The following is a 13,079-nucleotide window of genomic DNA, read 5'->3' on the forward strand; positions in this document are numbered from 1 at the left end:
AAAGAACATCCCCATCATGACCGTACAACAGTCTCACGCCAACGGCACTTCCAAGTCTGCCATACCTCTGGTTCAGCAGCTGTCCAAGGACCACGATCTGGTACTCAAGACGTTTCGCCTCCTGATCGCGGATCTGTGCCAGCAGTTCAACGGCGGTCATCCCGGGTGAGTGTCTGTCGCGAAGACCCTCAATGGGCCGCTGATCGAGTATTTAGCGGTGCGATTGGCATGGCCGCCATCGGTGTTGCGCTGTGGAGGTATGTGATGCACTATGCACCCCATACCCCAGACTTCTTCAACCGGGACCGCTTCGTTCTTTCAAATGGTTAGTACGGATGGAGAAGAAAAGAGAGACCCGGAATTGACACAGGCTCGACAGGCCATACCTGCCTTTTCCAGTACACCTTCCTTCACCTCACTGGCTACAAGGCCATGACATTCGACCAGCTCAAATCATACCACTCGGACCGCGTGGAAACGCTGTGCCCTGGACACCCAGAAATCGAACACGAAGGGATTGAGGTGACGACCGGACCACTGGGACAGGGGGTTGCCAACGCCGTTGGGTTGGCGATGGCGACCAAGAACCTGGCTGCCACCTACAATCGGCCTGGATACGACATTGTGTCCAACCACACGTGGTGCATGATTGGAGATGCTTGTCTGCAGGAGGGCGTTGCCCTCGAGGCCATTTCGCTGGCGGGCCACCTGCGCCTCAACAACCTCACCGTGATGTATGACAATAACCAGATCACTTGCGACGGGTCCGTCGATCTCACTAACACGGAAGATGTCAATGCCAAAATGCGCGCATGCGGCTGGGATGTGATCGACGTGGCGGATGGATGCTTTGACATCGAGGGACTTGTCCGGGCTCTGGAGCAGGCGCGCGCCTCGACCGACAAGCCGACCTTCATCAATGTTAAAACAGTCATTGGTCTGCATAGCAGTGTGGAGGGCACAGCTGTCGCACACGGTGCTGCTTTCGGCCCCAAGAATGTCGCAGATATGAAAATTGCGTATGGTTTCGACCAGGAGGAGCACTTCGTGATCGGCGATACCGTACGCCAGTTCTTTGAGAATATCCCTGTTCGGGGTAAGCAATGGGTGAAGAAATGGGACCAGCTGCTAAGCGAATATATCGCTCAGTATCCTGACCTTGGGGCCGAGTTTCAGGCCCGTGTTCGTGGAGGGCTGCCGGTAAACTGGCGGCAGCTCATCCCAAGCAGCTTCCCGGACAAAGCAACGGCTTCACGTGTTTCGTCGGGTCTTGTTTTTAACCCGATTGCAAAGGAAGTCAAGTCTTTCATGGTCGGAACCGCCGATCTGTCGCCTTCGGTGAACATGATCTGGCCGGGTAAAGTGGATTTCCAACATGTTAGTCTCTCAATTAGTTGCAGAGCATTATGGTTGATCAATTTCCTAATATGAACTACAGCCCGATTTGCGCACCGCTTGCAATATCAACGGGAACTACTCTGGCAGGTACATCCATTATGGTGTTCGGGAACACGCGATGTGCGCCGTCTCTAATGGCTTGGCTGCCTACGCACCCAACACCATTATCCCCGTTACTTCATCGTTCTTCATGTTTTACCTGTATGCAGCGCCTGCAGTGCGAATGGGCGCCCTCCAGAATCTTCAGATTATTCACTGCGCTACCCACGACTCAATCGGTATGGGTGAGGATGGCCCAACTCATCAGCCCATTGAACTAGCTGCCTTGTACCGCGCCATGCCAAATCTGTTATATATTCGTCCTGGTGACAGCGAAGAAACGGCCGGTGCATGGCTGGCTGCGATCAGTGCAAAGAAGACCCCCAGCATCATCTCGACTTCGCGGCATGCATTACCTCAGCTTTCACAAACCCATCGGGATGGTGTGGCACAGGGCGCTTACGTCCTGACGGAAGAAGACTCGGCAGCAGTGACATTGATCGGCGTTGGGGCCGAGCTCTCCTTTGCAGTCGATGTGGCCCGTCAATTGAGGGGGCAGAATGGTATTACTGCCCGCGTGATTAGCTTCCCATGCCAGCGTCTGTTCGAGCAACAGTCGCTCGAGTATAAACGTGACACTTTGAGACGCCATCGCGGTATCCCTGCAGTGGTGATTGAGCCCTATGCACCTAACGGGTGGGAGCGGTATGCTGATGCAGGGATTTGTGTCAAGCGATTCGGCCACAGTCTGCCGGGCAAGGCGGCCTACAAGTTCTTCGGGTACGAAGTTGACGTGTTGACGACCAAGGTGGTAAACTACCTGGAGCGGTTGAGAGGGGACGGGTTGCTGCGCGGGGAATTTGTCGAGCTCTAGTTTTGATTCAATTGGATGTGGCGAGATTAGGGTATTCATGGAGGATCTTCTCACGATATTATAGCCTGGAAGGGAATCTGGCATACCATTAATAAGATACACGATTATTGCATATAAGTATGCCGTTTTTATGTGGGGTAGTTAGCACGTATGATGGCTTCTATCCAATGGAAATTCTCTCCTCGTGGTGCCTGAGTGGAGACAACCTGCAACCCAATTCGGCAGTTGGAAACGCTGTATTTGAAACCTCGAGGTTCGGGCAATAAAATAGAATGGATGTCGGGACGCAGCTTTCTCTCAGGAGCATCAGTTGAACAATAATGTCTTTGAAAGCTCAATACTTACAATGTACAAGTATGTAGCTCCAAAACCCAGCCCTAATGAAGACTTGGCGCTTGCTTATTTGACCATGGACTCATGTGCTGACTAACCAAAATCTTTTTTCACAAAAAGTAAACTATAGACGACGGGCTCTTTTTGACATCCGCAATCTTAAATCTTATGTTGCTGCCAGCCGATTTATAATCGAAATGTTGCTCTCACATGCTAATAATCGTGAGATTCCCGTTTGTTGCCAGCAGCCACGCTCTCTTTACTTTTCAAGGTGTTGTTTTAGCTAATGAGAATGGCTCAATTGCGGCAGACAAGTGGGTACCTTGCCTACCACCCAAAGAAAGAAAAAAAAAATTTTGAAACGAAAACGGCCAGAGGAAAAAAAAATATTTCTACCAAATTTACCTGCGCAACCACTTAACCTCCTGCTGATTTAGTCCAGCTCTCCGTTGGTGGGAACCTCACGCCGCGGTCAGGCATGGCGATTCAAGAGAATGCTCGTGCGGCGGAATCCGTGAAATCGGCTGCGGACACGGTCTCCGGGGATGCCAAAAATCCTTGTCCGGATACCAAATTGACTGATGCGGAGCAGCATCATGCCTCCAACTCTGCTGCTCCAGGGGAGCTAAAGCGCAAGCTGAAAAGTCGACACTTGCAAATGATCGCGATAGGTTCGTGTGCCATTCAATGAAATTCCCCCAACAGCTACTAAAAATATGTTTAGGCGGAACTATTGGCACGGGTAAGCTCAGCAAACGCATGCTGCGATCCGACGGTACTAACATAATCAGGTCTTTTCATCTCCAGTGGCACAGCGCTCGCTTACTCAGGGCCGGCAGGAGCTTTGATAGCCTATATTTTCGTGGGTTCCATCGTATACTCCGTCATGACCTCCCTTGGCGAAGTCGCAACCTACATTCCAGTCCCCGGTGCCTTCACATCGTACGCCGCTCGATTAATCGACCCAAGCCTCGGATTTTCGATGGGCTGGATCTACTGGTTTAACTGGGCATCCACATTTGCAGTGGAGCTAACTGCGTCGGGGGCTATTATCCAGTACTGGGACCCGAGCCTAAATATTGCCATCTTTATTGGAGCCTTTTGGGTTTTTATAACCGCTATCAACTTCTTGCCAGTCAACTTTTATGGTGAGCTGGAATTTTGGTTCTCGACTATCAAAGTGGCGACTGTCATCGGATTTATGCTTTTCGCCATTGCCGTGGACTGTGGAGTTGGCAAACAGGGATATCTAGGGTTCAGCACATGGGAAAACCCTGGTGCGTTTAATACGCATATAATCTCAAACCCGGAATCCGTGGGCAAATTCGTGGGGTTCTGGGCCGTACTTGTCCAGGCCGGTTTTAGCTACCAAGGCACCGAGCTAGTCGGCGTGGCTGCAGGTGAGACCGAGGACCCTCAGCGCACTGTCTCATCCGCCATTCGCAAGACGTTCGTCCGCATCCTTCTGTTTTTTGTGTTGACCATCTTTTTCATTGGACTTGTTGTCCCCTATGACAATAAACACCTGACAACCGACAACTCCAATGCCTCGTCTTCGCCAATGGTCATTGCAGCCAACCTAGCAGGAGTGAAAGTTCTGCCGGGCCTGATCAACGCAGTCCTTTTGACAGTAGTCCTGTCGGCAGCTAACTCCAATGTGTACAGTGGCAGCCGAATCTTGACCGGATTGGCACGTGAAGGATTTGCTCCGCGATGCTTCGCTTTTGTGACGCAGAAAGGCGTGCCTTACTGGAGTGTCTCTCTCACTGCAGCCTTTGGTCTCCTCGGGTTCATGAACGTCTCCACCTCGGCGGGCCAGGTTTTTAATTGGCTAGTGAATCTGTCCAGTGTGGCGGGATTTGTGACATGGTCTTCGATTAACGCTTGTCATATCGCATTCATGCGCGCCTTGGCCAAACAAGGGATCTCTCGCGACACCCTTCCCTACAAAGCCTGGTTCCAGCCATATCTGGCTTGGTACGGACTGTTTTTCAACATCCTCATTGCCTTGACGCAGGGATTTACTTCCTTCGTCCCTAGTTTCCGTGTGTCTGATTTTTTCTTTGCCTATATCTGTCCAATTGTGTTTTTTGTTCTCTACATCACGCACAAGGTGACTATGAGGACTCATTTTGTTTCTGCCTCCGAGGCGGATCTTCAGACTGGCCGCTTGCATTACGAGAAAGATCTGACACCATGCAAGGCGTGGTACCTAAGAATTTGGGGTTGGGTGACAGAATAATAGTAATCAACGTTCTGTCTATTCTATGAGGCAGGCACATTTTCTTTGTCAATGATTCTCAAGATTGGCCAAACCACACCTACCTGTCAACATATATCAGTATACGCGTATTATACACTATAAATGATTAGACATGACATGATATATGTATTTTCAACCGTTAGCACAAAAAGTTCTGTGTACTTCAATGCCAATATGCCAAGGGCTGAGAGTATTCCATATTCCACCACTCATCAATTTCCCATGAAGAACCACATTTACATCCATTTAAACTGTCGTGCAACAACACATATCCCGCCCATGAGAGCCGTCAGGCCTGTACACACCACAAGCGTGCCATAACCGCTCCCATATGCTCCCCATGCGTGACCCTTCCAAACATCAGCCTTGAGAAGGGCCTCACTCAGTGGGCCACTAGCCACATTGCCGATGCCCCGACCTGTTTCCATGAATGGGAAAATGACGGTCGCATCTGCGGAAGGATTTGCGCGCTGAATCTCTTGTGAAACACCCGACCATGTGGAAGAGAAGCCACCGGCCAGTAAACCGTAGGCAACGCAGAACACATACAATGGCGGAATAGAAGTGGCGAACCCCCAGGCAAAGAAGACAGACACGACAGTACCGACAGTTGAAATCATGAGGCAGGTCGTAATATGATATCGATCAGAGAGGAAACCCACAAAGACACAGCCGAAGACCGAGGCGAGGTTGACAAGGGTCACTGTCAATGAGGACAAAAAGTCACTGGCACCCAAACTGCGCGCGTATGTAGGAAGATATAAAGTAGGCAAGAAGAATCCCAGAGCTTCTAGAGTGTTTCCAAGCTGGTATATTATGTAAACCTTGTCGTAGAGGAAATGGAAATCGAGTCGATGGTGACATGCCGTCTCAGTAATTGGCAGACGTGGCCTGTGGAAATAGAGGAAAGGCACGGCGAGAAGAAACAGCACTATTGCCGACACACGAAGTGTTGTTTCGATGCCATATTGATCCAAAAGCCATTGTAAAGCCAGCGGGAAAATAATACCCGACAAGCCAGATCCAGCCTGATAATAATTGTTAGCTTCACAGTCAAGTCATCTGGGTGTACCTTCAATTTGCCACGTACCCAAACAATTCCAAATGCAAGGCCTTTTCGCTTGTCAAACCACTCTGCCATGAATAGGATTGATGGTGTGTAGCATAAACAGCCACCAGTCCCAAACGCAATCCCTTGTGACAAGATGAGATGGGTGACGTTTGTGGAGTACGAGCTTAGGGCTAGCGAGAGACACATTATAACCACACCCATTGTCGATACCCACCGTGCTATCCAAGGAACGAGAATCATTATCACTATTGCTAGTGGAGCAATCAAGTACGCAATTCCCTGTCAAGTTCGTAAGTCGGCGATCAAGTTGAATTTCCGACCACACAAACTCACCATCGCACATGTGCCAATGACAGCAATATTTTCCGACCCTTGGAATGGTTCATGCGTGCTATAATAATCTTGGAATATTCCAAAAGCAAAAGCATACCCTATAGTAACATTAGTCTCTGCTATCTCCTGCCTGGTGGTTTTTGTCATCAACATACCCCACACGATGGCCTCAAGTACTGCCGAGGCTGTTAAAAAGAGCCATGCGTGAATACCTCCATCTATAGGAGGTAAATCTGCCTGATTAGGGTTGATTTTGCTATCCGATTGTTGGTCAGAGGGTGTAGAGCACTGGGCCTCGAGACTGCGACTAGTAACGCTGGGAGGATATTCTTTGTAATCCATGATACCCAGCCTAGACTCAGCAATTTCAAGAAGCGTGTAACAGAAACGAGGCAATGAGAAAATTGTATGATAATTGAGATAAATCAATCATCACAGGGGAGAGAAACTGGCTTTGCTTAGACTGGCGAAGAAGTCGAGTCTAGAAGTCGAGTCAGAAAGGGAATTAGCATGTACTTGTCTAGGAGCTAACAGAATGACGAAATAAATTCTCCTGCATGAAATGTCAATCACGATAGGTGGTCCACTGAGCCGTCACAAGGGCACAGGCTGGCATCCTGGTGGGTTCGTCCCCAGTAATGTGATACTGAACCCCTAGATCTGCTATCAAGCCATTTATTCCGTCACGATCCGGGAAGCTGTATGTAGAGCTGCATTCATCAGCATGGTCTACTCCGCGGCCCGTGCTTGTAGCCGCGTGGTTAAGGAAGAACATAATGCTCGTGAGCTGCACAGCTGGCGATGGCGCATCCATGAGTCGCGTTGCTTGGCCTGCCTGAAGGTAGAGAACAGTAATTTATATTTTGCTGTAGCCGGCCTGCGTTCGCAGTGACTAGTAACAAATTTCATGGCCAATTTGACATTCGGCCAACCAAGCAGCCGCGCAACACGCTTGACTCTGTGGACTCAAGGGGCAATGGAATGTTGATCATGGTCATTGCATTTCGGAGCTGGTGGTTTCGGATAGTTCCCCGCCTGATAAGGGGCATCCCAGCAGACCTTATTGGCAGGAGATACAACAAGAGGTTAGTGATGTGTGAAAAGAGGATTCCCTTGCGTGGGGAGCTCGGACGTTATGTATGTTGATCTACTGGAAGTTGGAAAATGTCCGAGGCCCACCAACCAGCCCAAGTGTGGGGTGGGGACTCCCCCAACACAGAAGTCCCATCACTTCCCAGAAAGCCAAAATGAAGGTTCGATCTGAACCTCTTTGAAGTTTTATGATGTGTTCATTTGCAAAATAATGTCACATACAGACTCGCTTCGGTATCTAGGTCAAGCCGGAGAGCTACTTGCATGTATTATTCATTAGCATTCCTGGAGGCGGAGTTGCTTCCACATCGCTCGTCGAGCTTTGCCCAGAGCGCCATTTGAATTTTCTCTTGTGTCAAAGAAATCCAAGCTCCTCCAATCAACAATTCTTGATGATTGAAGTCCCCGCCGTGGGAACCGCCTTCCGATACAAAGTTTTAACAACTCATTCCTGTTGCAATACCTGTGGCACTATTCTTAATTATATCATATCTAAGCAGAGCATAACTTAGAGAGATTAACCTGGTTATATTTCGGATTTAGGTGCAAGGACCATTAGGTTCACCTAAGATCTGGCGAGATTGATGCACAGGTGGATGGATGGAGCGAAGCAGCGTCGGGAGGGGTCTTCGTATTTCTTCCGTCTGGATCTCATCGCATGTAAAGTTTGATTCAATTACACGGTGCAATAAGGACAAGGAATAGGCATGCTGAAGTTTAGATTGTCTGCCCGAGGCACAGATTCAAACTCAATTGTCCCGACCCAAAATAGAGTAATATAGTCCCTATCCAAGAATATCATGTACGGTCAATGTCAGTTTGAGTACTATGTGTTTGTGTTATTTGCCATGGGGTGGCGAGGTTTCAGTGGTTCACATATATTGTAAATACATTGCTTGGGAACACCTTTGGTCCGACTTGCAAAGATCCATCCGAAGGTTTTCTCATGTAATTCCAAACTGAGTTATTCCCGCAGCTTGTCTGGGGAGTAGTCTAGAAACTTGTTGTTTCAATTATCATTCAATCCACGTAGCTTATAATTTTGAGTTAACCTGAACCTAATTCAGGATTATTTCACGTCCAGTAAGCCATTTCCCTAGGAAACTGCAAAATACTTTTAAACTCCTTTAGTAAACCGACAAAGTAATGCCACATAGCCAATAGCCAAGAGTTACACTATTCGTCTGTATGAACACGCTTTATGCCGCAACCCTTTGAATATGGGTCGCCAGTCTGGCCCCGGCCCCACCGTCACGCCAGGATCGGTCCGCCTCGAACCCGGCAATAATGGGTCAACCCAAGTGCCGACAGCGATCTGGTTTATGTTTGCCGTTCATCATTCATTGTTCTCTGCTGAGCTGGCCAGATCCTTTACAGCCTGTTGCAAATGGACGTACATACGCTAGTGACGAATACCACTTGTGTACCTGCGCAAGGAAGACGACCAGGAGCACACAGGTTCTATCTCAGGTTCCTCTGACTGTTCGTCTTTCATCTTCTGGTTAAACCGAGGCCCGCGGCAGCCTTGCAGGGCAATAGCGCTCTTTTGATACAAGCCCCGTGTACTCGGCTTGCCGATGGAACAACCGACTGTCGGCTGTGGATCCGGAAAAAAATGGATATAGAGGTTCCACTCGGTGGACCAGTGATGTCTTCGTCGAGCAATCATCAAGCTGCATCTCTTTTCGCAAGCCGCTAACATAGCATATATAAAGCGGTTAAATAAGATTTAATATTCCGAAGAAGAGTCTGTTTTCATGTCTTTGTTCCGGCAGCGTCGCTTCAGCCATAGTCAGCATTTAAAGAGATCGCGGCAACTTGGTGACATCGTTGCCCAGTCTGACGATGGAGGAAAAGGGCATGGAAACATCGCGCCTACAGCGCATTCCTTATTGGAAGATTATGACTGACCAGGGTGTGGTAATTATTTGAATTGGACAGGTGAAATCGGCAATAATGCTAATATCTTCTAAAGGTTACACCGGAAATCATAGACTACCCGTATGCGGGTTCTGGCACAGAAGAAAACCCCTACATTGTCGAATGGATTCCTCATGATCCGCGCAACCCGATGAACTTCCCAACCTATCAAAAATGGGTGTATACTGTGACAGTTGCTTTCGCCACCATGGCTGTCTCACTGGCATCCTCCGCGTACGCCGGAGGGATGAGTCAGGTGCTGACGGATCTGAATGTGAGCCGGGAGGTTGCAACATTGGGTGTGTCTTTGTTTGTGCTTGGATTTGCAGTCGGTCCCTTGCTATGGGCGCCTCTCAGCGAGCTCATCGGCCGCCAGATTGTGTTTCTGGTTACTTTCTTCTCGCTCTCTGCACTTTGCGCCGCAGCAACGGCGTCACATAATATCTGGACTTTGATTATTCTCCGATTTCTTGCAGCATCCTTTGGTTCGTCGCCTCTTACAAATGCCGGTGGTGTCATTGCCGACATCTTTCCTGCGGACCAGCGCGGTCTGGCAACCAGCCTTTTCGCTGGTGCACCATTTCTGGGTCCATCCCTTGGTCCTGTTATTGGCGGCTTCCTCGGTGAAAATGCTGGCTGGCGATGGGTACAGGGCTTTCTTGCTGTATTCACAGGACTGATCTGGGTGGCTGAAGGACTCGTAATCCCTGAGACATATGCACCACTGCTGCTAAGAAAGCGCGCCGAACGCCTCTCGGCTGTCACAGGCAAAGTTTACCGCAGTAAGTTGGAAGCTGAGCGTGACAGAGTGCCCATTAGTGAAATGTTTAGGGCCGCGCTTGGTCGACCCTGGGTTTTGTTATTTGCCGAGCCCATCGTCCTATTTCTTTCGCTTTACATGGCTATTATCTATGGAACGCTCTATATGCTCTTCGATGCGTTCCCTATAGTCTTCCAAGAAATTCGTGGCTGGAGCCAGGGAATTGGCAGCTTGCCATTTTTGGCTGTGATGATCGGAATGATGATAGCTGTCGGAATCAACATGTATGACAACAAGCGTTATGTGTGTATCCACAAGCAGCATAATGGATTCGCACCACCAGAAGCTCGCCTTCCGCCGACCATGTGGGGTGGACTCGCCATCCCAATTGGGCTGTTCTGGTTTGCATGGACCAACTATCCGTCTATTCCCTGGATTGTCAGCGTCCTGGCGGCAGCGCCCTTTGGATTTGGCATGGTTCTAGTGTTCTTAGGAATCATGAACTATCTGATCGATGCCTACACTATCTATGCAGCATCAGTACTAGCGGCTAATTCGATTATCCGATCATGCTTCGGTGCTGTATTCCCGCTTTTCACGACTTACATGTATCAGAATCTTGGGATACATTGGGCATCATGCATTCCGGCATTCCTTGCCGTTGTGTGTGTGCCATTTCCATTCTTCTTTTATCGATATGGCCATGCTGTACGCCGTAAATGCAAGTACGCTGCTGAGGCAGACGACTTCATACGCTCGCTTGCCCAGAAGGCTCGCGACCCAAGCGTTGCCGACGACCAGGAGGCCGAACTTGAAGCTGAGGCGGTTGCCAATCAAAGCGCCGTTTTAGGGATCTCCAACTCTGCAGACGAGGACTCATTTAGCTCTCGTTCGTCCCTGGAACGCATTGAGACGGCCTATGATGTTAATCCTTTCGATATTGATCACGTCAACACGCGCAACTCGGCCATCACACAGCGGTCGCGTTCAAAAGGTCGCCGGCATTGGCTTTTCGGTTTGGGAACTAAGTGAACTTGAATTTTTTATCATACAAAATAAAGTCTCGTAGTGTTGAGGATGTACCGTCGAATTTCCTAGATCTGCTACAATTTATAGTCAATCCTTTCAAGAAAGACGATCTGCAGTAAAAACCGGAAAAAGTAATATCACTACAAACCGACTATATATTTGAAAGAATCATTGGCACAGTTGCGAAAAGAGATGCTATACTCACAATGGATCATAATCATAATCAACCAATGTCTAATAGCCGGCCGCATTGGGTAGCTTTTCCGGTGCATCATGACGGAAATTGTTGGTGATCAAATTGCTAAATGAGGGAGACCAATCCACGCGTGGAGTCAGGGTCTCCAGACCCCAAAGCTCGGAAACAAACTTGAGGATGGAAGTGTGGGTGAACTCATTCTTCCCCGAGCTGGGCTTGTTCTGAACTACGCCCTTCTCCACCCAGGGAGAAATCAGCATAGTAGGCACGCGAATGCCCAGGCGATCAAAGTGGAAGGTGTAATTCTTGCCATCGGGAGCTTGTTCAACGTAGGGCAGGTTGTCGCCCGGAGGCACTCCAGTCGGCGGAGGAACATGGTCAGCAAAGCCTCCGTGTTCGTCCCACGTCACCTGACCCTGGGTTAATGGAGGAAAAAAACTATGTGCTGAGATTGGGTGCATTACTCACAATGAACAGAGTATCTTTCCACTGCGGCGAGTTGCGGATGGCCTCGTAGATACCCTTCATGAAGTTCTCGCCCATATTAATCGGGGATTTGGGATGCATAGACATGTAGTCACAGCACTCAGGGTTGATCCAAGTAAACTGCGGTAGCTTGCCAGCTTTGGCATCCTCGTAGAAGCGGTCAATAGGCAAGACATTCGTCTTTCCCTTGCCAGACTTATGAGTCCACTCATAAAACAATGAATCGGGCAGGAAGCTCGAGCTCCCCAACCTAGTAGTATTTTGGTAGTTGATCCAGCTGATATTGTTCTCGGACAACTGCTGGAAGATTGACTTCTGGGGCAGCTTAGAATCATAGAAATCTTCGTCGTTGGTGCCATGTCCGTGCGAAGTACCTGAAGTCAAATACGCACGGTTGGGGTCTGTCGGTCCGGGAATCGACGCGAACCAGCGGTCGAACAGCACATAGTTCTCCGCCATGGCATTGGTGACGGGCACCATGCCGGGCTGGTAGTAGTTGATCACCTCGGCAGCCTCCATCATCTTGCCCTCCAGGTCGTAGTAGGCACTCTGCTCGGTGACAAAGCCGCTCATGGAGGAGTGTGCATCAGGAGCTGGATGGTAGGTACCAAAGACCTGCATGTTCCCACCCGTAATGCTGTGGTCGGGGTCGTCTTTGGCGATGTTTTTGGCGATGCCAGCCGCGCAGACCGGGTGGGAGTTCGCCAAGGACACATTAGCCGGATTGCAGTATGATCGATTAACCAGACCGTCAATGTTGGGGTTGTAATTTAAGCCACCGGCAAGGGTGTCGAAGGAGCGGTTCTCTTGCACCAGCACGACCACATTCTTGATGTTGCTCATGCCGGAGTGCGCAGCGACGCCGAGCCCGAAGGCAAGCAAGGTGAGCGGGAGTGCCATGATGGCTGGGATATGCAAATAGTGGAAGTGTCGGACGACGGGCATTATTATCCCTATCCCTTAATTAATAGTCCCTCTCCGCCGTCGAGGTCACATCGTGGTGGAGCCGCATCCACAACACCGCGCAATTGGAACAATAATACGTAAATTTGCCTCATCGAGAGCAAGACCTGTCGATCATTAACTGCTCTGGGGGCGGAGAACTCAACTTCCAACGGACGCGAGACTGCGATTGGCGTGCTCATTCTCCCCTGTCCCTGATTGACTTCTGGACATGCCGTCATCGGGCGTTGGGCCAGAGCCGCGGACCTCAGCCATGATTTGAAAAGGCAATATCTCACACGAGCATTATTATTGAAGTTCCAACTACCTCGCGCTTAGTGA

General features: G+C 49.6%; 4 protein-coding genes across 4 annotated transcripts; 3 read left to right on the forward strand and 1 right to left on the reverse strand.

Annotated features, from left to right (window-relative positions):
* Positions 1–16: 16 nt before the first annotated feature.
* On the forward strand, positions 17–2,311 carry PFLUO_LOCUS9591 (uncharacterized protein; the record flags this gene model as incomplete). Its single annotated transcript, XM_073787434.1, has 4 exons — positions 17–165; positions 216–325; positions 380–1,377; positions 1,439–2,311. 4 exons carry the CDS (start codon positions 17–19, stop codon positions 2,309–2,311), a joined length of 2,130 nt encoding a protein of 709 aa, XP_073643590.1.
* Positions 2,312–3,122: 811 nt separating this feature from the next.
* PFLUO_LOCUS9592 (lysine permease) lies at positions 3,123–4,886 on the forward strand (the record flags this gene model as incomplete). Its single annotated transcript, XM_073787435.1, has 3 exons — positions 3,123–3,315; positions 3,369–3,386; positions 3,436–4,886. 3 exons carry the CDS (start codon positions 3,123–3,125, stop codon positions 4,884–4,886), a joined length of 1,662 nt encoding a protein of 553 aa, XP_073643591.1.
* A 4,646-nt stretch (positions 4,887–9,532) lies between these two features.
* PFLUO_LOCUS9593 (uncharacterized protein) lies at positions 9,533–11,116 on the forward strand (the record flags this gene model as incomplete). The annotated part of the gene is made up of 1 exon (XM_073787436.1): positions 9,533–11,116. One exon carries the CDS (start codon positions 9,533–9,535, stop codon positions 11,114–11,116), a length of 1,584 nt encoding a protein of 527 aa, XP_073643592.1.
* A 231-nt stretch (positions 11,117–11,347) lies between these two features.
* Positions 11,348–12,695, reverse strand: PFLUO_LOCUS9594 (uncharacterized protein; the record flags this gene model as incomplete). The annotated part of the gene is made up of 2 exons (XM_073787437.1): positions 11,348–11,725; positions 11,778–12,695. 2 exons carry the CDS (start codon positions 12,693–12,695, stop codon positions 11,348–11,350), a joined length of 1,296 nt encoding a protein of 431 aa, XP_073643593.1.
* Between the last annotated feature and the right edge of the window lie 384 nt (positions 12,696–13,079).

This window comes from Penicillium psychrofluorescens, assembly GCF_964197705.1.
Source record: "Penicillium psychrofluorescens genome assembly, chromosome: 6".
NCBI lineage: Eukaryota > Fungi > Ascomycota > Eurotiomycetes > Eurotiales > Aspergillaceae > Penicillium > Penicillium psychrofluorescens.